Here is a 23,013-nt window from a genome sequence, read left to right on the forward strand (position 1 = left end):
CAACAGGTGTGTGTAGCCCCCGAGTGCCTTCTGCAAGGGGCCGACGAGGTCCAGACCCCACACAGCAAAAGGCCAGGTGATGGGTATCGTCTGTAGAGCCTGGGCAGGCAGGTGGGTCTGCCTCGCGTAGAACTGACACCCTTCGCAGGTGCGGACAATTCTAGTGGCGTTGGCCACCGCCGTCGGCCAGTAGAATCCTTGCCGGAAAGCGTTTCCGACAAGGGCTCGAAGCGCTGCGTGATGGCCGCAAGCCCCCGAGTGTATCTCTCGTAGGAGTTCCCGACCTTCGGTGATGGAGATGCATCGCTGGAGGATGCCCGAGGGGCTGCGGTGGTAGAGCTCCTTCCCATCTCCCAGCAAGACGAACGACTTGGCGCGTCGCGCCAACCGCCGAGCCTCGGCTCGGTCGAGGGGTAGCTCTCCTCGGTGGAGATATTGCAGGTACGAGGTCTGCCAGTTTTGATTAGGCGTGACCCCGCTTCTGTGGCGGAACCGCCCGAATTATTCCAGCTTAAGTGCCCAAGTCGCACCCTTAAGGGCAGCAACACACTTAAACAGGAATAAACCGTCAGTCCCTCGGATCTAGTCCGATAAAGCCACTTATCCAGGATCGAATACCACTAGCTCACACGAAGGTGAGGCACAGAGAAATACAATAAAACATAATACCAAAATTTAATAAGTATCATTAGTGATTACATTATCGGAGTTTCAGAAATAATAACCATAAATTTTAATGCAGCGGAAATAACTAACGAAGAAAACCGAGTAACATGGCGAAGCCTGGCCACGCTACTCCTCCTGGTCCTCTCCTGCGGAAGCAGTAACCCACTCAACCATCTATCCCGGTGGCAGGGATGAAGGCCAAGTCACACCATCAACCAAATCAAGGAGGTACCTGCAAAAATTGTGCCACAAGCAAGGCTGAGTATACTAATACTCAGCTAGACTTACCCGGTGTGAGGAGTCTACTCCTCTACCTCTAGACATGCAGCTGTTTGGCTGAGGGGTTTGGTTTGCCAAAAGCACTAGCTAAATCTAAAATCAAGTTTTAGCTTTTCAAGTTTTAGTATGCTCCTTTTTAAACTAGATGAGTACCTAGCTATTCATACATGGTACCAAACATTATATCAATCAACATCTTTTTGCCAGTCACCTCATTTCCACTTATTACTCAATGTAGCAGCATGGATCAAGCAGTCTCATTAGCTGCGAGAAGCAGACGATTCGAATCGAGTTTTAAACCTTGCAAGGTAAACCTAAACACACGACATGTAGGGGCACTCCGTCCCCACACACATCAACCGTCCCCATCGATTCCCCGTCAGCAGATCAGGGCTCACCGCCTTGGCGTACAATGCCTCACTGACCCCGACTGCCGTCGTGCAGTGACCGCACTTGTACCCACCATAACCGGAATGGGAGACCACGTCTCAGGTCGCGTGAGGGGATATGTCCACTGCCAGGTTCACTCAGGTACTAGGCTTACCGATTTACCATATTTCTCGGCATATGTTTAGTACGTTCAAACGCTTGACTCATGGTACCACACCTTAATCCTTATTCCAATTTCCGTCTCGTAGACAACGCATCCCCATGGACCGTTGTCCACAGACCACCATCCTTACGATATCAAAATGGATACAACCAATTCCTGACCTCGCGCGAGTGCTAGAAAAATCACTCGACTTCTACCGAGATCCCTAATTAATAAAGCAGCTACTCGACCTAGCATACTAGTATCCATCACAAAAGGAATCCTGAGTTCATGCAACTAAGGTTTCAGTCAACTCCTACACTTAAGTGCACAATACAAGCCTACAAACATTAAGTGTAGTAAAATAGCATATATAAACGGTTATGCATAAAACCGGGGCTTGCCTTTTATTTAACACTTAGATAGTGTTTGCTGGGGGAGGCACTCGCTTGGCGAGCAAATACTGGTTATGTCCATCCTTCCTTAGGTTGTCCATCATCTGCATCTTGTGGGTGGCACCACATTACTTGCACGATCGTCATCTCTCGGTCCTAAATGAGGTGCAAGATGCATATGCATGAATATAATGAAAGTAGCACAAGATACTTTAAGTACACGCTAGCGAAGTAAACACTAAGTAGCAAGACATCACAAGCAACCACACACACTAGCGTTAACTAACTACATATCGTCGAGCGCACAACATTAACACCACTAAAAAGATGACAAACATTTTGGATATTACGCAACACAATACTACATCACAATTAACTAGAGAAAGAAACGTATAAAAACATGACACATATGTTATTTCAAGCTTAGCCATGGCAATTCTATATTAATTTAGTGCTAACCAACCATTTTTAGCTAAAAGGGTGAACTAACAATCAAATAGGCACTAGCAGAATTTTTGGACAGCAATACAGCAGTCACTTGTTTCAGTCATAACTCACAAGATATTTAACCAAAAATAGTAAACTAGGACTTTCTAGAAAGCTTGAAAAGTGCTTTACAACTTTGGTATTGTCATCACAGCATGATTAAACACTTAGCAAGGTCAAAAGGTGTTAACACAACAGCGCTGTCCAGATTTGGACAGATTCAGACTTATGACTTTAAAAATTCATAACTGAAGATTCAGGCATCCAAACAAGGTGATCCTAGACTTTCTGGAAAGGTAATAAAATTGTCTACATATCACTTATAAACATCTTAAGGTGATTCAATAGTTAACTAAGGATAAAATACACTAGAAGGCTTTGCTGTCCAGAATTGGACAGATTCAGTCTTCAGACTTCAAACATCCATAACTTAATCTTCAGACCACCAAAAAGAGTGATCCAAGACTTTTTGAAAAGCTCAGCAGAAGCACTACATAACTTTTATAATCACTAAGAAGTGATTCAATGTTTAACTAAATCAAACAGCACAGTTTTCGAAATCTGTTCTGACAGTGGACAGAACACAGCAAGCAGTTTGTAAAATTCATAACTCTTAGACTATCAGGCCTGTGGTTATGAAATTTTAACACAAGCAAGATGAGAAAAGCATCTACAACTTCCTTATAACGACCATGAACAGGTGGCAAAATTAAATTGAGCAAACAGTGCAGTTTCTGAAATCTGTACAGAATTTGGACAGATTCAGTTACTGAATTTGTAAAAAGCATAACTCCTAAACTGTTAGACCTATGGCTGTCAAATTTTAGTACAAGCAAGATAATCATGTTATCTACAACTCTTCTATATGACTTTTCTACAGAAAACATGATTTGATTTATCAAACAAACAGCACAACAAAAATAATGCGTGCAGCCCAAAACAGCAATCAATAAATTCCAGCTTCTATATAATTCAAGAATTGCAACATTCTAGAGACTTGAATCATTCTAGCTCTTTACCATTTCTTAGAGTTAAATTAATTAAATGAGGACTAGCAAGTAGACTTACAAATTTTATCCAAATCATTTAGTGCACTAAAATTACCACATTCAGTTAACAAACGCATTCACCACAATCATCAAATCCGGCATATACTTATAGCTAAGCGCTTTTCACCCACTAGTCCGCATTTTAGTTTAGACACCAGTCGGCTAGCTAGAGCAACAGCACAGCCCGCCAGACAGCATACACGTCGGCTTGCCTATTATTATCACAATTCGTGACACAACATATATAACAATCACTTAACACAATCAACTCCTACCTGACATGAGTTGGCTAATGACGTGACTATTTCCCAATTACCATCACACACCACCTTTCGCCATTTTCGGATGACCGACACGACACACAACTATTGTAATACATCTCAAGTTCATTCAACCCATCAGTAGAGCACTAGCGCATTTCAGAAAATTTCCTAAGGCTACGACGACAAGGCATCGATCTTATCATGCATATAAAAGCATCACAAGCGTGTTTACGGAACCTATCAGTTAACTTGATCGACACACTACTCATGTTCCTTGCCCTTCCAATTTTATCGCACAACAGGAATCATCCCCATTTGCTAATGACACCAACCATACCTACTGACCTATTGTTTACCACCCGAGCACAGTGACACGCCGCACACTAGTTTCTAACATGATCCTCGCATAACTCGTAATTCAACTACTCAATAACAATAAATCACGCACGACAACTACTACATCGACAGGTTAATTTTATTTGGACACCACCCGTCTAGCGTACTACTAGTATCCCGCATTTTGGCTCGACTTATAAACATAGAGGAAGTGATACAACGACCAAACATTTATGTCGAGCACAATTATTTATGACCACATTTATCGACTAGACAAGTGAAACACTAACCGATTATTCGCACCTCTCGTCCTTAAACACAAATCACATGTCTCATAATTTATATCTTTGACCCACTCTATCCTACACCACGATGAATACATAAAATGTATTTAACATAGACTAACTCATTAGCCGACTATGGAAATTACTAAGTATGTTTTACGCTTTATTTAATTTACCACAACTAACACACTACTTTATGACGAAGTGCTTTAGCAAACAATTAATACATCCGCGACCAATCCCGACGACGTACAAAAGAACTATCGCAGCCACATATACACTTATTGGCATTCCAATCGCAAACACATCTACGCGTACCACTTTCTCCTCCATGAGTTTTACTTCGCATACAACATATTCACATACATGTATATATATATATATATAGGACAATGACAAATGCACAAGTAAGTCAATCACATGGATTCAACCTGAACGAGTCGTGACTAGACGCATGGGCTGTCCACATGGCTTGGCATTTCGTCGAACGGGCAAGGCGCGAAGCGCGGCGTCGACCACTAGCTGCGATTAGACACACGCAATAGTTCAACATTTTTTTCCGAGCACAAAAATATGATAATAGCAAGGGCAGCGGGGTGTTTCTCACCACGGTTTTCGACGGCGCGATTGGGGGCTGCGCAAAACAGCGAGCACATGGCGGGCGTCGACGACGCGCTGTCCATGGGGCTCCACAAAACAGCGAGCCGATAGCGCGCGAAGTTGGGGCCGCGTAGATCGGCGGTGGAGCTCGCTGCTGGAATTTTATGGGCGCCCTAGACAGTGAGCTGGGCGGCATTGGCCTCTCGCCATGGGTGGAGCTCGGATGGGGGAAAATGCTGCCATGGGAGAGGAGTTTGGTTGTCCTCCATGGCTGTCCAGATCTCAGGCGCAGCAGGGATTGTTCTAGGCGCTGAAACATGGAGAGGAGCAAAGGGAGGAAGGGGGAAGATTGCAGGGCGTCATGGGAGGAAGAGGTGGGCGAGCTGCTGCTCGCCGTGGGCGACGGCGGCTCGCTGCGGCTGCTGTTTTATGGGGAAGAGGGGAGGAGAGGGGCCGGGGCGGCATGGCTCCTACTACTGTCCATGGAAAATAAATAGGACGCAGGAACAGCAGGGAAAGGGAGGTCGTCGGCCTGCACTTGTGCTCGTCCAGGGGAAACAGGGAGGGCGCAGGGAGGGTCGAGCCCATGGAGGAGCAGGGCGTCGCGCCCTGGCTGGAGAGCGCCTGCTCCAAGGGAGCTCGGCCATTTGCAGCAGTGGCAGGGGGCGTCCATGGCGGCTGGCCGAGCAGAGGTGTCGGCCATGGGAACTGCTGGCAGCCATGAAGCAGAAAGGGGGCGCTGGGAGGTGAAGCTGCAGGGGGTGGCGCCATGGGAGGTGCTTCGATGCGCTGGGGAAGAAGGGCGCCCTGCCGGATGGGTGTCGAGTGCCATGGCGAGAAAGAGCCGAGCTCCCTGCGCTAGCATGCTGCTGCTGTGAACAGGGAGGAAGAATGGCTGTGGCGGCTGGGAGAAAATGAGGGGTGGGAGTGCAAAAATGCCTCCACTTGCTAGGAGAGGGCTGCTATTTATAGAGGGGCACTAGGGTTAGGGTTTTCCTTAGTGGGCCAAATGGGCCGGGCTGGAATGGGCTTGGCCCAAAACACGTACTCGGGTCGCGCTAAATTATTTTTCCGGAATAAATTTTCCCGCGGAATTTGTCTGTACACAGAACAGAGCGAAATAGATTTCGGCGAACGGACGATTGAGCAATTAATTCGGCCGAGAGTCTAATTAGATTTCGCTTGAAAATAATTCCCTACGCGTAAATCGAAAATAAACCGTCCTGAGATTTGATCGGCTTTCGGATTTTTAGTCGGAAAAGGTGAATCGTGGCATTTTAAAATCGCTGTCGATACGGGATTTTGAATTCGGTTCGGACATGAGATATTTGGCTGAGTCGAGTAAGAATTAATCAGAGGACGACATATTGAGCATTCCGTTTGAGAGTACGGAGTCGGATTAATTTTTGGACATAGATCGAACATCGAGAAATCGGAGTCGGACACAGCTCGACTAGCAGCTGCCGAGCGTTTGATTAAATGAGCTTTAGACGAGATTTATAAATCGAGATTGAGTATCGAGTTTTGCATCCGTGCCAAGAATTAAAAGTTTTAACACGCTCCAAACTTGGCTGTTTCTCGCGATCGATTAACTCTGAATTCGGTGAACTTCCATGAGAAAGCCTGATAGACAGAGATAGACACGATCGAGAAATAGAAATTTTCACTGAGCATCCGAGATTAGGATAAATCTTTCGACATAACCCGAAATAGACACCTGGGGTGTCACAGCCTTCCCCCCTTAAAAAGAATCTCGTCCCGAGATTCGAATGAGGATTTTTAAGGGTGGAGAAGCATGTAACAAATTCAGGAGATGGGATCTGACAAGATACGGAAGATAGATTTGGATAGAATATCGCGACATGTTGAGACAAAATGCAGCGATCCCTTTGAGAGGATGTTCACAAAAGAGAGCACATCAGTATAGTCTCGTAATGGACCACGACTATTAACCGTGGTACCAGCGCGTGCCGAGCAGCTCAACTATGTGTGCTCCATAGTAGGCTCTCGGTTTCGTCGCGGCACCATCAGGTGTTTTAGTCGCAACACCATTACTAGACACAACCTAATAAGAAATCCACATAGCACAGATAGATGGAGCCCTTGAGAGTATGGCTCGAGAAATAAGATCATGACAAGAGTTGAAACATAGATTTTTGGCAAAAGAGCAATACATGAGAATTTTCTTCAACTCAGAGAACTATTTTACGATCAACACGCAGATTACCAAGTTAGAGATTTATACGAGAGTGGATATGAGGAGAACCAACCATGAGATCAAGATTGGCAACTTGCTGAGACATGAGAGAACTAAAGATAACAGCAACATCCATTAATCCACATGGATATGCCGTTTAGAGATAAGTTGATAAAATGACGTCATGATCATCGGAGAAAGAGCATGAGAACGACCAGAATTGAGAGATTTAGGTAGATCAACATCCGATACTGGAGAACGGGTTATAGCAGATAACCAGATAATTAAAGGATCCAGAGATTCGGATGATACAACCAGCATGATTCACCAGGAAAAGGATTACCGGATCCAGGTGAAAGGAGAGGTAGGCAACAAGATCAACTGGATGATCGACATGAATGCTATGAAGTTTTAGGGGCAAGGATTTATGGAAAGGAACATGGCCTTGATAGGGTTTGCGCAACTAGACACCAACAATAATTTTTTTTTGACACAACAAGTGCACAAGGAAGTTTTAGTTTGGCTAGCGGTTAAGCTATGGGGGTCTACAAGTTGTGCAGGTTTAACTTCAAAGGTAAAACACTCAAGGGGGCTAGAAAATACCAACACAAGTAGGATTTGTTTTTTTAAGGAGGTTTGACTTGCTAAACTCAAGGTTGTTTGGAGGGGGTTCTTTTCATGAACGGAACAAGCAACAAATTTTTTTTGCTAGTTTTGGGAAGAAGGGTTGAATAATCACAATACCACCTAGATAGCAAACAAGAGAAACACATAACACAATCCTAACAAGACATACCCATCTGACACGAGGTAAGGCATTTCTAACATAGCAGTACATCATATTATTCACAAGTTTGTATTATTGGAATAAAGGTAAGAGAAGCATGTTGATGCGCAAGAGACAATTATGATGCGACAATCATGATGCATGCTCATTCTAGTCGTCTTTCAGACCTAACTACTTTTCGGGTGCTTTTACAGCATCCTTATTAATAGTAATAGTAGCCTTTATGGCCTAAATAACTAGCCACCTAGCTACCCATCTATTTCTAGGGCTTCACGTCCTAGGTCTAACTTATCGTCCTGATATCTATCCAACTTTGGTTTCTAAGCAAGTTTTACTTTAGAAAAGGTTGGAAATCATGACTTATTGACTTCTCTGTACTGGTACTCGCTCCGATACCAGCTGTGGCGGAACCGCCCGAATTATTCCAGCTTAAGTGCCCAAGTCGCACCCTTAAGGGCAGCAACACACTTAAACAGGAATAAACCGTCAGTCCCTCGGATCTAGTCCGATAAAGCCACTTATCCAGGATCGAATACCACTAGCTCACACGAAGGTGAGGCACAGAGAAATACAATAAAACATAATACCAAAATTTAATAAGTATCATTAGTGATTACATTATCGGAGTTTCAGAAATAATAACCATAAATTTTAATGCAGCGGAAATAACTAACGAAGAAAACCGAGTAACATGGCGAAGCCTGGCCACGCTACTCCTCCTGGTCCTCTCCTGCGGAAGCAGTAACCCACTCAACCATCTATCCCGGTGGCAGGGATGAAGGCCAAGTCACACCATCAACCAAATCAAGGAGGTACCTGCAAAAATTGTGCCACAAGCAAGGCTGAGTATACTAATACTCAGCTAGACTTACCCGGTGTGAGGAGTCTACTCCTCTACCTCTAGACATGCAGCTGTTTGGCTGAGGGGTTTGGTTTGCCAAAAGCACTAGCTGAATCTAAAATCAAGTTTTAGCTTTTCAAGTTTTAGTATGCTCCTTTTTAAACTAGATGAGTACCTAGCTATTCATACATGGTACCAAACATTATATCAATCAACATCTTTTTGCCAGTCACCTCATTTCCACTTATTACTCAATGTAGCAGCATGGATCAAGCAGTCTCATTAGCTGCGAGAAGCAGACGATTCGAATCGAGTTTTAAACCTTGCAAGGTAAACCTAAACACACGACATGTAGGGGCACTCCGTCCCCACACACATCAACCGTCCCCATCGATTCCCCGTCAGCAGATCAGGGCTCACCGCCTTGGCGTACAATGCCTCACTGACCCCGACTGCCGTCGTGCAGTGACCGCACTTGTACCCACCATAACCGGAATGGGAGACCACGTCTCAGGTCGCGTGAGGGGATATGTCCACTGTAGGTTCACTCAGGTACTAGGCTTACCGATTTACCATATTTCTCGGCATATGTTTAGTACGTTCAAACGCTTGACTCACGGTACCACACCTTAATCCTTATTCCAATTTCCGTCTCGTAGACAATGCATCCCCATGGACCGTTGTCCACAGACCACCATCCTTACGATATCAAAATGGATACAACCAATTCCTGACCTCGCGCGAGTGCTAGAAAAATCACTCGACTTCTACCGAGATCCCTAATTAATAAAGCAGCTACTCGACCTAGCATACTAGTATCCACCACAAAAGGAATCCTGAGTTCATGCAACTAAGGTTTCAGTCAACTCCTACACTTAAGTGCACAATACAAGCCTACAAACATTAAGTGTAGTAAAATAGCATATATAAACGGTTATGCATAAAACCGGGGCTTGCCTTTTATTTAACACTTAGATAGTGTTTGCTGGGGGAGGCACTCGCTTGGCGAGCAAATACTGGTTATGTCCATCCTTCCTTAGGTTGTCCATCATCTGCATCTTGTGGGTGGCACCACATTACTTGCACGATCGTCATCTCTCGGTCCTAAATGAGGTGCAAGATGCATATGCATGAATATAATGAAAGTAGCACAAGATACTTTAAGTACACGCTAGCGAAGTAAACACTAAGTAGCAAGACATCACAAGCAACCACACACACTAGCGTTAACTAACTACATATCGTCGAGCGCACAACATTAACACCACTAAAAAGATGACAAACATTTTGGATATTACGCAACACAATACTACATCACAATTAACTAGAGAAAGAAACGTATAAAAACATGACACATATGTTATTTCAAGCTTAGCCATGGCAATTCTATATTAATTTAGTGCTAACCAACCATTTTTAGCCAAAAGGGTGAACTAACAATCAAATAGGCACTAGCAGAATTTTTGGACAGCAATACAGCAGTCACTTGTTTCAGTCATAACTCACAAGATATTTAACCAAAAATAGTAAACTAGGACTTTCTAGAAAGCTTGAAAAGTGCTTTACAACTTTGGTATTGTCATCACAGCATGATTAAACACTTAGCAAGGTCAAAAGGTGTTAACACAACAGCGCTGTCCAGATTTGGACAGATTCAGACTTATGACTTTAAAAATTCATAACTGAAGATTCAGGAATCCAAACAAGGTGATCCTAGACTTTCTGGAAAGGTAATAAAATTTTCTACATATCACTTATAAACATCTTAAGGTGATTCAATAGTTAACTAAGGATAAAATACACTAGAAGGCTTTGCTGTCCAGAATTGGACAGATTCAGTCTTCAGACTTCAAACATCCATAACTTAATCTTCAGACCACCAAAAAGAGTGATCCAAGACTTTTTGAAAAGCTCAGCAAAAGCACTACATAACTTTTATAATCACTAAGAAGTGATTCAATGTTTAACTAAATCAAACAGCACAGTTTTCGAAATCTGTTCTGACAGTGGACAGAACACAGCAAGCAGTTTGTAAAATTCATAACTCTTAGACTATCAGGCCTGTGGTTATGAAATTTTAACACAAGCAAGATGAGAAAAGCATCTACAACTTCCTTATAACGACCATGAACAGGTGGCAAAATTAAATTGAGCAAACAGTGCAGTTTCTGAAATCTGTACAGAATTTGGACAGATTCAGTTACTGAATTTGTAAAAAGCATAACTCCTAAACTGTTAGACCTATGGCTGTCAAATTTTAGTACAAGCAAGATAATCATGTTATCTACAACTCTTCTATATGACTTTTCTACAGAAAACATGATTTGATTTATCAAACAAACAGCACAACAAAAATAATGTGTGCAGCCCAAAACAGCAATCAATAAATTCCAGCTTCTATATAATTCAAGAATTGCAACATTCTAGAGACTTGAATCATTCTAGCTCTTTACCATTGCTTAGAGTTAAATTAATTAAATGAGGACTAGCAAGTAGACTTACAAATTTTATCCAAATCATTTAGTGCACTAAAATTACCACATTCAGTTAACAAACGCATTCACCACAATCATCAAATCCGGCATATACTTATAGCTAAGCGCTTTTCACCCACTAGTCCGCATTTTAGTTTAGACACCACATGAGCACTACAGATTTTTACCCGCGATCATCACCATGCGCATCTAGACTACAACAAGCAATTCATCGGGACTACGGGCTTAATTAAAGTCATCTAACCAGTCGGCTAGCTAGAGCAACAGCACAGCCCGCCAGACAGCATACACGTCGGCTTGCCTATTATTATCACAATTCGTGACACAACATATATAACAATCACTTAACACAATCAACTCCTACCTGACATGAGTTGGCTAATGACGTGACTATTTCCCAATTACCATCACACACCACCTTTCGCCATTTTCGGATGACCGACACGACACACAACTATTGTAATACATCTCAAGTTCATTCAACCCATCAGTAGAGCACTAGCGCATTTCAGAAAATTTCCTAAGGCTACGACGACAAGGCATCGATCTTATCATGCATATAAAAGCATCACAAGTGTGTTTACGGAACCTATCAGTTAACTTGATCGACACACTACTCATGTTCCTTGCCCTTCCAATTTTATCGCACAACAGGAATCATCCCCATTTGCTAATGACACCAACCATACCTACTGACCTATTGTTTACCACCCGAGCACAGTGACACGCCGCACACTAGTTTCTAACATGATCCTCGCATAACTCGTAATTCAACTACTCAATAACAATAAATCACGCACGACAACTACTACATCGACAGGTTAATTTTATTTGGACACCACCCGTCTAGCGTACCACTAGTATCCCGCATTTTGGCTCGACTTATAAACATAGAGGAAGTGATACAACGACCAAACATTTATGTCGAGCACAATTATTCATGACCACATTTATCGACTAGACAAGTGAAACACTAACCGATTATTCGCACCTCTCGTCCTTAAACACAAATCACATGTCTCATAATTTATATCTTTGACCCACTCTATCCTACACCACGATGAATACATAAAATGTATTTAACATAGACTAACTCATTAGCCGACTATGGAAATTACTAAGTATGTTTTACGCTTTATTTAATTTACCACAACTAACACACTACTTTATGACGAAGTGCTTTAGCAAACAATTAATACATCCGCGACCAATCCCGACGACGTACAAAAGAACTATCGCAGCCACATATACACTTATTGGCATTCCAATCGCAAACACATCTACGCGTACCACTTTCTCCTCCATGAGTTTTACTTCGCATACAACATATTCACATACATGTATATATATATATATATATATATATATATATAGGACAATGACAAATGCACAAGTAAGTCAATCACATGGATTCAACCTGAACGAGTCGTGACTAGACGCATGGGCTGTCCACATGGCTTGGCATTTCGTCGAACGGGCAAGGCGCGAAGCGCGGCGTCGACCACTAGCTGCGATTAGACACACGCAATAGTTCAACATTTTTTTCCGAGCACAAAAATATGATAATAGCAAGGGCAGCGGGGTGTTTCTCACCACGGTTTTCGACGGCGCGATTGGGGGCTGCGCAAAACAGCGAGCACACGGCGGGCGTCGACGACGCGCTGTCCATGGGGCTCCACAAAACAGCGAGCCGACAGCGCGCAAAGTTGGGGCCGCGTAGATCGGCGGTGGAGCTCGCTGCTGGAATTTTATGGGCGCCCTAGACAGTGAGCTGGGCGGCATTGGCCTCTCGCCATGGGTGGAGCTCGGATGGGGGAAAATGCTGCCATGGGAGAGGAGTTTGGTTGTCCTCCATGGCTGTCCAGATCTCAGGCGCAGCAGGGATTGTTCTAGGCGCTGAAACATGGAGAGGAGCAAAGGGAGGAAGGGGGAAGATTGCAGGGCGTCATGGGAGGAAGAGGTGGGCGAGCTGCTGCTCGCCGTGGGCGACGGCGGCTCGCTGCGGCTGCTGTTTTATGGGGAAGAGGGGAGGAGAGGGGCCGGGGCGGCATGGCTCCTACTGCTGTCCATGGAAAATAAATAGGACGCAGGAACAGCAGGGAAAGGGAGGTCGTCGGCCTGCACTTGTGCTCGTCCAAGGGAAACAGGGAGGGCGCAGGGAGGGTCGAGCCCATGGAGGAGCAGGGCGTCGCGCCCTGGCTGGAGAGCGCCTGCTCCAAGGGAGCTCGGCCATTTGCAGCAGTCGCAGGGGGCGTCCATGGCGGCTGGCCGAGCAGAGGTGTCGGCCATGGGAACTGCTGGCAGCCATGAAGCAAAAGGGGGCGCTGGGAGGTGAAGCTGCAGGGGGTGGCGCCATGGGAGGTGCTTCGATGCGCTGGGGAAGAAGGGCGCCCTGCCGGATGGGTGCCGAGTGCCATGGCGAGAAAGAGCCGAGCTCCCTGCGCTAGCGTGCTGCTGCTGTGAACAGGGAGGAAGAATGGCTGTGGCGGCTGGGAGAAAATGAGGGGTGGGAGTGCAAAAATGCCTCCACTTGCTAGGAGAGGGCTGCTATTTATAGAGGGGCACTAGGGTTAGGGTTTTCCTTAGTGGCCCAAATGGGCCGGGCTGGAATGGGCTTGGCCCAAAACACGTACTCGGGTCGCGCTAAATTATTTTTCTGGAATAAATGTTCCCGCGGAATTTGTCTGTACACAGAACAGAGCGAAATAGATTTCGGCGAACGGACGATTGAGCAATTAATTCGGCCGAGAGTCTAATTAGATTTCGCTTGAAAATAATTCCCTACGCGTAAATCGAAAATAAACCGTCCTGAGATTTGATCGGCTTTCGGATTTTTAGTCGGAAAAGGTGAATCGTGGCATTTTAAAATCGCTGTCGATACGGGATTTTGAATTCGGTTCGGACATGAGATATTTGGCTGAGTCGAGTAAGAATTAATCAGAGGACGACATATTGAGCATTCCGTTTGAGAGTACGGAGTCGGATTAATTTTTGGACATAGATCGAACATCGAGAAATCGGAGTCGGACACAGCTCGACTAGCAGCTGCCGAGCGTTTGATTAAATGAGCTTTAGACGAGATTTATAAATCGAGATTGAGTATCGAGTTTTGCATCCGTGCCAAGAATTAAAAGTTTTAACACGCTCCAAACTTGGCTGTTTCTCGCGATCGATTAACTCTGAATTCGGTGAACTTCCATGAGAAAGCCTGATAGACAGAGATAGACACGATCGAGAAATAGAAATTTTCACTGAGCATCCGAGATTAGGATAAATCTTTCGACATAACCCGAAATAGACACCTGGGGTGTCACAGCTTCGCTCCTCCTCGACGCGCAGTGCCTCACCCTCGGGGCCGTGGGTGCCTCGGGCTGAACCGAGGGCGCCTCGGGCCGAGCTGAGGGTGCCTCGGGCCGTGCCGAGGATGCCTCGGACTGAGCCGAGGGTACCTCGGGCTGGGCCGAGGGTGACTCGGGCTCAGGCGTGTCGTCGATCTTGATGGAGGGTTGATGCAGGTCTCGGGAGAAGACGTCCGGGGGAACTGTTGTTCGCCCCGAGGCTATTTTAGCCAGCTCATCCGCAGTCTCGTTGTAGCGCCGGGCGATGTGGTTGAGCTCGAGCCCGTAGAACTTGTCTTCCAGGCGCCGAACCTCATCGTAGTAGGCCTCCATCTTCGGGTCACGGCAGTGGGAGTTCTTCATGACTTGGTCGATGACGAGCTGCGAGTCACCGCGAGCGTCGAGGCGTCGGACCCCTAGTTCGATGGCGATCCGCAACCCATTGACCAGAGCCTCGTACTCAGCCACATTGTTGGACGCCGAGAAATGGAGGCGTAGCATGTAGCGTAGGTGCTTCTCGAGGGGCGAGATGAAGAGTAGGCCTGCGCCGGCTCCTGTCTTCATCAACGACCCGTCAAAGAACATGGTCCAGAGCTCCGGTTGAATCAGAGCTGTTGGGAGCTGGGTGTCGACCCATTCAGCCACGAAGTCCGCCAAGACCTGGGACTTGATGGCCTTCCGAGGGGCGAACGAGATTGCTTCGCCCATGATTTCCACCGCCCACTTTGCGATTCTACCCGAGGCCTCTCGGCACTGGATGATCTCCCCTAGGGGGAAGGATGACACCACAGTTACCGGATGAGACTCGAAGTAGTGTTGCAGCTTCCGCCGCATCAGGATCACCGCGTACAGCAGCTTCTGAACTTGTGGGTAGCGGATCTTGGTTTCGGACAGTACCTCGCTGACGAAGTAGACTGGCCTCTGAACGGGCAATGCATGCCCCTCTTCTTGCCTCTCGACCACAATCGCGGCGCTAACCACCTGAGTGGTTGCGGCGACGTAGATCAGGAGGGCTTCTCCGGCAGCTGGGGGCACCAAGATAGGCGCATTCGTGAGGAGCGCCTTCAGGTTCCCGAGGGCTTCCTCGGCCTCAGGGGTCCAAGTGAAGCACTCGACCTTCCTTAAGAGGCGGTACAGAGGTAGACCTCTTTCGCCGAGGCGTGAGATGAAGCGGCTCAGAGCCGCGAGACATCCCATGACCCTCTGTACGCCTTTTAAGTCTTTGATGGGCCCCATGCTGGTGATGGCTGCGATCTTCTCCGGGTTGGCTTCGATGCCCTGCTCGGAGACGATGAACCCCAAGAGCATGCCTCGGGGCACCCCGAAGACACACTTTTCGGGATTGAGCTTCACGCCTTTTGCCTTGAGACATCGGAATGTCACTTCAAGGTCGGAAAGGAGGTCGGAGGCTTTCCTCGTCTTGACTACGATGTCATCGACGTAGGCCTCGACCGTCCGGCCAATGTGTTCGCCGAACACATGGTTCATGCACCGCTGGTACGTCGCGCCCGCATTCCTCAAGCCGAACGGCATGGTGACATAGCAGTACATGTCGAAGGGCATGATGAAAGAAGTCGCGAGCTGGTCGGACTCCTTCATCCTGATTTGGTGATACCCGGAGTAGGCATCGAGGAAAGACAGGGTTTCGCACCCAGCAGTGGAATCCATGATTTAATCAATGCGAGGCAGAGGGTAGGGAACCTTCGGACATGCTTTGTTTAGACCAGTGTAGTCTACACACATCCGCCATTTCCCTCCTTTCTTTCTCACAAGCACAGGGTTGGCAAGCCATTCGGGATGGAATACCTCTTTGATGAACCCTGCCGCCATTAGCTTGTGGATCTCCTCGCCTATGGCCCTGCGCTTTTCTTCGTCGAATCGGCGCAGAGGCTGCTTGACGGGTCGGGCTCCGGCTCGGATGTCCAGCGAGTGCTCGGCGACATCCCTCGGTATGCCGGGCATGTCCAAGGGACTCCACGCGAAGACGTCGGCATTCGCGCGGAGAAAGTCGACGAGCACTGCTTCCTATTTGGGATCGAGCTCGGAGCCGATCCGGATCTGCTTGGTGGCGTCGCTGCTGGGGTTGAGGGGGACGGACCTAACCGTCTCCGCTGGCTCGAAGTTGCCGGCGTGACGCTTCACGTCTGGCACCTCCTTAGAGAGGCTCTCCAAGTCGGCGATGAGGGCCTCGAACTCGGCGAGGGCCTCGATTCGGAATTATCTTTCCTTCCAAGGATAACTTGTATCCATGCGCTTCAGATTATTAGCCTGGAGTTCGCCACCAGCAGTATAGCCAACCCTACCCTATCACGTCAATCCCACAAGCCTCTTATCCATTCCCGTTCGATCGTGGTGGGGGAGTAAGTCAAAATAGAAAAAACTCACATTAGGTTTAGGGATAATCAGGCTCGAACTGATGACTTCCACCACGTCAAGGTGACACTCTACCGCTGAGTTATATCCCTTCCCCGTCCCATCGAGAAAGAGAATTATAGCCCCGTAACTTCGGGAGAAGGGGTGCCCCCTCGCAAAAGGGGGTCGCAGTGACCAGGCCCGGGCGACTGTTTACCAAAAACACAGGTCTCCGCAAAGTCGTAAGACCATGTATGGGGGCTGATGCCTGCCCAGTGCCGGAAGGTCAAGGAAGTTGGTGAACTGATGACAGGGAAGCCGGCGACCGAAGCCTCGGTGAACGGCGGTCGTCCTTTTATTTTAGGAATTTTGGGAACATTTCAACAAAGGAGATCTTTCACAGGTCAAACGAGACCTAAGACTTAATCTAAAAGAAATTATTAGATTGAATCTATTTGCATTAAAAAAACCGATGCCCGAGCGGTTAATGGGGACGGACTGTAAATTCGTTGACAATATGTCTACGCTGGTTCAAATCCAGCTCGGCCCAGGCAAGTTTGGTTAATTTAGTTATTTTTTTGTACTGTATCAGAACCCAGTTCATTACTCTTGATGGAGAGGGAGGATCCGCCTTTTTAGATTTTTGCTATTTATTTGAATATTACACCATGTTCCATTAAAACACTCAAGGGGTTATATGATATATCGGGTGTAGAAGTAGGGCAACACTTCTATTGGCAAATAGGAGGTTTCCAAATTCATGCCCAAGTACTCATCACTTCTTGGGTCGTAATTACTATTTTGCTAGGTTCAGTTATCATAGCTGTTCGGAATCCAGCAATGATTCGAAGCACTTCTTTTTCCATTACACTATTTCGGAAACCTAAGGACTCGATCGTATGGATATGGAAAATACAGGATTTCCGGTCCTAGCGGGAAAAGGAGGGAAACATATACTCAATTTAAAGTGAGTAAACAGAATTCCATACTCGATCTCATAGATCCCTATAGAATTCTGTGGAAAGCCGTATTCGATGAAAGTCATATGTACGGCTTGGAGGGAGATCTTTCCTATCTTTCGAGATCCACCCTACAATATGGGGCCAAAAAGCCAAAAAAATAAGTGATTCGTTTTTAGCCCTTAACCAGTCCGCTCTATATTCCAGAGTGGAAAAATAAAAAATTCAGAAAAAAGTAAAAAAGTCTAATTAGATCTATCTCGAATTTTTGAGAACCCCTTGAACGTCTTTTCAAAGGAACGAATCCTTTTGTAGCTCGTCATTTATTGGCAAAAATCGAAAAGGTCAATATGAAGGAGGAGAAAGAAATAATAGTAACGTGGTCCCGGGCATCTAGCATTCTACCCGCAATGGTTGGCCATACAATCACGATTCATTTCAAATATGGAACATGGATTCTGGCAATGCAACGGAGTTGGGTCCTCATATTGATCCGAATGAATCAGTCTTTCTACAGAGGTCAATCTTTGCCTATTAGGCAAGAGGATAGCAAGTTCGAAATTCTATCTCGGTAGGACATGGATTTCTATTACTATGAAATTCATAAATTAGTTAATGGGGGGCTACCATTATCCTTTTTCTTGCGGAAGAACTTGAGAAGTTTCCCACAATTAAAGATCCAGATCACGAAATTGCATTTCAATTATTTGCGAAAGGATATCAATTGCTAGAACCCTCGATAAAAGAAAGGAATGCTGTGTATGAAACAATTGTACTAAATATAGTAAAGAAATCAAAATAATCTTTAGATCAATCTAAGATTTCGATTCCCAGTAAAAAAAGAAATATAATAGAAAAATATGGGACAAAAAATAAATCCACTCGGTTTCAGACTTGGTACAACCCAAAATCACCATTCCTTTTGGTTCGCACAACCAAAAAATTATTCTGAAGGTCTACAGGAATATAAAAGAGGTTCAAGAATCCGTTTTCTTTTTATAAGGGCTAAAAACGAATCACTTATTTTTTTGGCTTTTTGGCCCCATATTGTAGGGTGGATCTCGAAAGATAGCAAAGATCTCCCTCAAAGCCGTACATACGACTTTCATCGAATACGGCTTTCCACAGAATTCTATAGGGATCTATGAGATCGAGTTTCCCATATATCAAATACTCCGTACAGTACCCAATAAGTTATTGGGCGTTCTCTTAATGGTTTCTGTGCCAACGGGCTTATTGACAGTACCCTTTCTAGAGAATGTCAATAAATTCCAAAATCCATTTCGTCGCCCAGCCAAAAAAAATAAGTCGAAGATAGAAGAGCCCAGATTCAAAATGAAGAAATGGAAACTCGAAAAGGATCCTTCTGATTCTCAAAGAATGAGGGGCAAGGGGATTGATACCGAGAAAGATTTCTTCTTATTATAAGACGTGATTTGTGGCGTACTCCACGCACTCCACGTCGCATTCAAACGTGTGTTTGTACGTGGGGCCGACGGTGATGACCCCGTTGGGGCCCGACATCTTGAGCTTGAGGTAGGTGTAGTTGGGGACGGCCATGAACTTCGCGTAGCATGGCCTTCCCAGTACCGCGTGGTAGGTTCCTTGGAACTCGACCACCTCGAATGTCAGGGTCTCCCTTCGGAAGTTGGAGGGCGTTCCGAAGCAGACGGGAAGGTCGAGTTGTCCGAGGGGCTGGACGCGCTTCCCAGGGATGATCCCATGGAAAGGCGCAGTGCCTGCCCGGACCGAGGACAGATCGACACGCAGGAGCCCGAGGGTCTCGACGTAGATGATGTTGAGGCTGGTGCCTCCGTCCATGAGGACCTTGGTGAGCCTGACGTCGCCGATGACGGGGTCGACAACGAGCGGGTATTTCCCCGGGCTCGGCACGTGGTCGGGGTGGTCGGCTTGGTCGAAGGTGATGGGCTTTTCGGACCAGTCTAGGTAGACTGGCGCCGCCACCTTCACCGAACAGACCTCCCGACGCTCTTGCTTGCGGTGCCGAGCCGAGGCGTTCGCCGCTTGCCCACCGTAGATCATGAAGTAGTCGCGGACCTCGGGGAACTCTCCTGCCTGGTGGTCTTCCTTCTTGTCGTCGTCGTGAGCCCTGCCACCCTCCGCGGGTGGCCCGGCCCTGTGGAAGTGACGCCGAAGCATGGCGCACTCCTCAAGGGTGTGCTTGACGTGCCCCTGGTGATAGGGGCACGGCTCCTTGAGCATCTTGTCGAAAAGGTTGTCACCTCTGGGGGGTTTCCGAGGGTTCTTGTACTCGGCGGCGACGATAAGGTCCACGTCGGCGGCGTCGCGTTTCGCTTGCGACTTCTTCTTGCCCTTCTTCTTGGCGCCGCGCTGAGTTGACGCCTCAGGGGCATCTTCCGGTGGGCGGCCCTGGGGCTGCTTGTCCTTCCGGAAGATAACCTCGACCGCCTCCTGGCCAGAGGCGAACTTGGTGGCGATGTCCATCAGCTCGCTCGCCCTGGTGGGGGTCTTGCGACCCAGCTTGCTCACCAGGTCGTGATAGGTGGTGCCGGTGAGGAACGCGCCGATGACATCCGAGTCGGTGATGTTGGGCAGCTCGGTGCGCTGCTTCGAGAATCGCCGGATGTAGTCCCGGAGAGACTCTCCCGGCTGCTGTCGGCAGCTTCGGAGGTCCCAGGAATTCCCAGGGCGCACGTACGTGCCCTGGAAATTGCCGGCGAAGGCTTGGACCAGGTCGTCCCAGTTGGAGATCTGCCCCGGAGACAGGTGCTCCAACCAGGCGCGAGCGGTGTCGGAGAGGAACAGGGGGAGGTTGCGGATGATGAGGTTGTCATCGTCCATTCCGCCCAGTTGGCAGGCCAGCCGGTAGTCCGTGAGCCACAGCTCCGGTCTCGTCTCCCCCGAGTACTTTGTGATAGTATTCGGAGGTCGGAACCGGGTCGGGAACAGCGCCCGTCGTATGGCCCGGCTGAAGGCCTGCGGACCGGGTGGTTCGGGCGAGGGACTCCGATCCTCCCTGCTGTCGTAGCGTCCTCCGCGCCTGAGGTGATAGCCTCAGCGCACCCTCTCGTCGAGGTGGGCCCGACGGTCGCTGTGATGGTGCTCGTTGCCGAGGCATCCCGGGGCCACAGGCGCTGTGTTGCGTGTGCGCCCGGTGTAGACCGAGGCTTCCCGCATGAATCGGGAAGTCGCGGCGCGATGTTCCGAGGGGTGCCCCTGCCTTCGGGAGGCGGAGCTTTCGGCCCGCTGGACCGTGGCGCCCTCCAGGAGATTCTTGAGTTCTCCCTGGATTCGCCGCCCCTCGGTGGTCGATGGCTCCGGCATCGCGCAGAGAAGCATTGCCGCCGCAGCCAGGTTCTGGCCGAGTCCACTGGAAGCGGGTGGCGGCCTCATCCTGACATCGTCGGCGATGCGGTGCTGGAAGCCCTAGGGTAGATGACGCATTTCTCCGGCCGGAGGCTGGCCCGCCCATTCCTGCCCGACGTCCCGGCGGATCGGCTCAAGCGCTCCTGCTCCCTCGTCGAGCCTGGCCTGCACCCCGCGGATTTGCTCGAGCTGTGGGTCATGGCCCCCCGCCTGAACGGGGACCACAGCTAGCTCCCGTAGGATGTCAACGCGAGGCACCGGCCTAGGGAGATCACCGTCCTCCGGCACACCGAGATGGTTGCCTTCGGAGGGACCCCCTAGATCGACGTGGAAACATTTGCGACTTGGGCCGCAGTCCTTGTCGCCGAGGCTGCGGCTTCCGTTGGAACAGTCGGAAAGGCAGTAATCACATGTGGTCATGAAGTCCCGCATGGCACTGGGGTTACCAAGTCCGGAGAAATCTCAACAGACATCGGGCTCGTCATCTTCCTCGGACCCCGAGGGCCCGTAGGTCGAGACGTCCGTCAGCCAGTCCTAGGGTGACCGCATATGATACCCCAGAGGGTTTGGACTCGCCTCTACGAGAGCTTCCGCCGAAGCGAAGCCGCTTGGCGGGTCGAGGCTGAATCCAAAGGGCGTGAGATGGGAATCGGTCGGTACCTCTTGGTCGACGGGCGGTGATGAAGTCACGTCGGGAACTGACTGCACCGTCGTCTCAGGTACGAGGGTGACATCCAGCAAGCCTTTCGCGAGCGTGCTGGCGTCGTCCGTTTGCTCAGAATCGGCGTGTTGCGGGGAGACGGCGCTCGTCTTCGTCTCAAACGCGAGGTCGATGCCCGACGCGCCCCCCGTTGGGGCGCTGGCACCGTCGACTCGCTCGACAGCCGACGAGGCGCTGCCTCCTGCTTGGCCTTGGTTGCCCCGCCTCCTCCTCCGTCGGCGAGGGAGAGGACGGGGTGAGCTCGAATGTTGTTCTTCCACCACGCAGGGAAGACATCGTCGATTCCGCCGCCGGCGGGCGGGCTGTCGGCCGCCATTGTCGCCGTCGCACGGCGGTGGAAGGAGTATCATGTCGTAGCTGCTATCGAAGGACATGAACTCAAGACTCCCGAAACGGAGCACCGTCCCGGGCCGAAGAGGTTGCTGGAGACTGCTCATCTAGAGCTTGACGGGAAGCTGTTCGTCAACACGCAGCAGGCCCCTACCTGGCGCGCCAACTGTCGGCGTTTCGAGACCGGGGGGTCCCTGGGCCGACGAGTGAAATGTCACCGCGTGCCACAGCCCAGATGGGTCGGCGCGAGGCCGAGCGCGAAGGGGGGAAGTGAGATGGTCGGAGACGGGCGTGAGAGAGGTGGAAATCCCGCGGCCTTCGTGTTCGTCCCGCGCCCAGGTCGGGTGCGCTTGCAGTAGGGGATTACAAGCGTCCACGCGGGAGAGGGAGCGAGCGGCCTCACGCGAGCACCTGTCCCGTCCTCGTCCCCGCGCGGCCAACCCTCTGTAAGAGGGCCCTGGTCCTTCCTTTTATAGGCGTAAGGAGAGGATCCAGGTGTACAATGGGGGGTGTAGCAGAGTGCTACGTGTCTAGCGGAGGAGAGCTAGCACCCTAAGTACATGCCGTCGTGGCAGCCGGAGAGGTTTTGGCACCCGGTTCGTGTGGTGTCGTGGCCGTCGGAGGAGCGCTGGAGCCTGGCGGAAGGACAGCTGTCGGGGCTGTCGAGTCCTTGCTGACGTCCTCTTGCTTTCGTAAGGGGGCGGAGAGCCGCCGTCGTCACGGAGCGTGCGGGGCACCATCATTGCCTATCTGGC

The 23,013-nt window shown here is 48.7% G+C and overlaps 2 protein-coding genes across 2 annotated transcripts; one reads left to right on the forward strand and one right to left on the reverse strand.

Moving 5' to 3' along the window:
- The first annotated feature begins 4,897 nt into the window (after nucleotides 1-4,897).
- Nucleotides 4,898-6,062, forward strand: LOC109939487 (uncharacterized). Its single transcript, XM_020537666.3, has one exon. The coding sequence runs from the start codon at nucleotides 5,158-5,160 to the stop codon at nucleotides 5,638-5,640; it is 483 nt and encodes a 160-aa protein (XP_020393255.1). The 5' UTR covers nucleotides 4,898-5,157; the 3' UTR covers nucleotides 5,641-6,062.
- Nucleotides 6,063-7,325: 1,263 nt separating this feature from the next.
- On the reverse strand, nucleotides 7,326-13,077 carry LOC103648191 (uncharacterized). Its single transcript, XM_020537991.3, has 4 exons — nucleotides 12,804-13,077; nucleotides 12,628-12,718; nucleotides 9,786-9,819; nucleotides 7,326-7,338 (listed from the first exon to the last, which is right to left on the reverse strand). The coding sequence occupies exons 1-4, from the start codon at nucleotides 12,990-12,992 to the stop codon at nucleotides 7,326-7,328; spliced, it is 327 nt and encodes a 108-aa protein (XP_020393580.1). The 5' UTR covers nucleotides 12,993-13,077.
- Nucleotides 13,078-23,013: the final 9,936 nt, after the last annotated feature.

Source organism: Zea mays, chromosome 5, assembly GCF_902167145.1.
Source record: "Zea mays cultivar B73 chromosome 5, Zm-B73-REFERENCE-NAM-5.0, whole genome shotgun sequence".
In the NCBI taxonomy this organism is placed as follows: Eukaryota; Viridiplantae; Streptophyta; class Magnoliopsida; order Poales; family Poaceae; genus Zea; species Zea mays.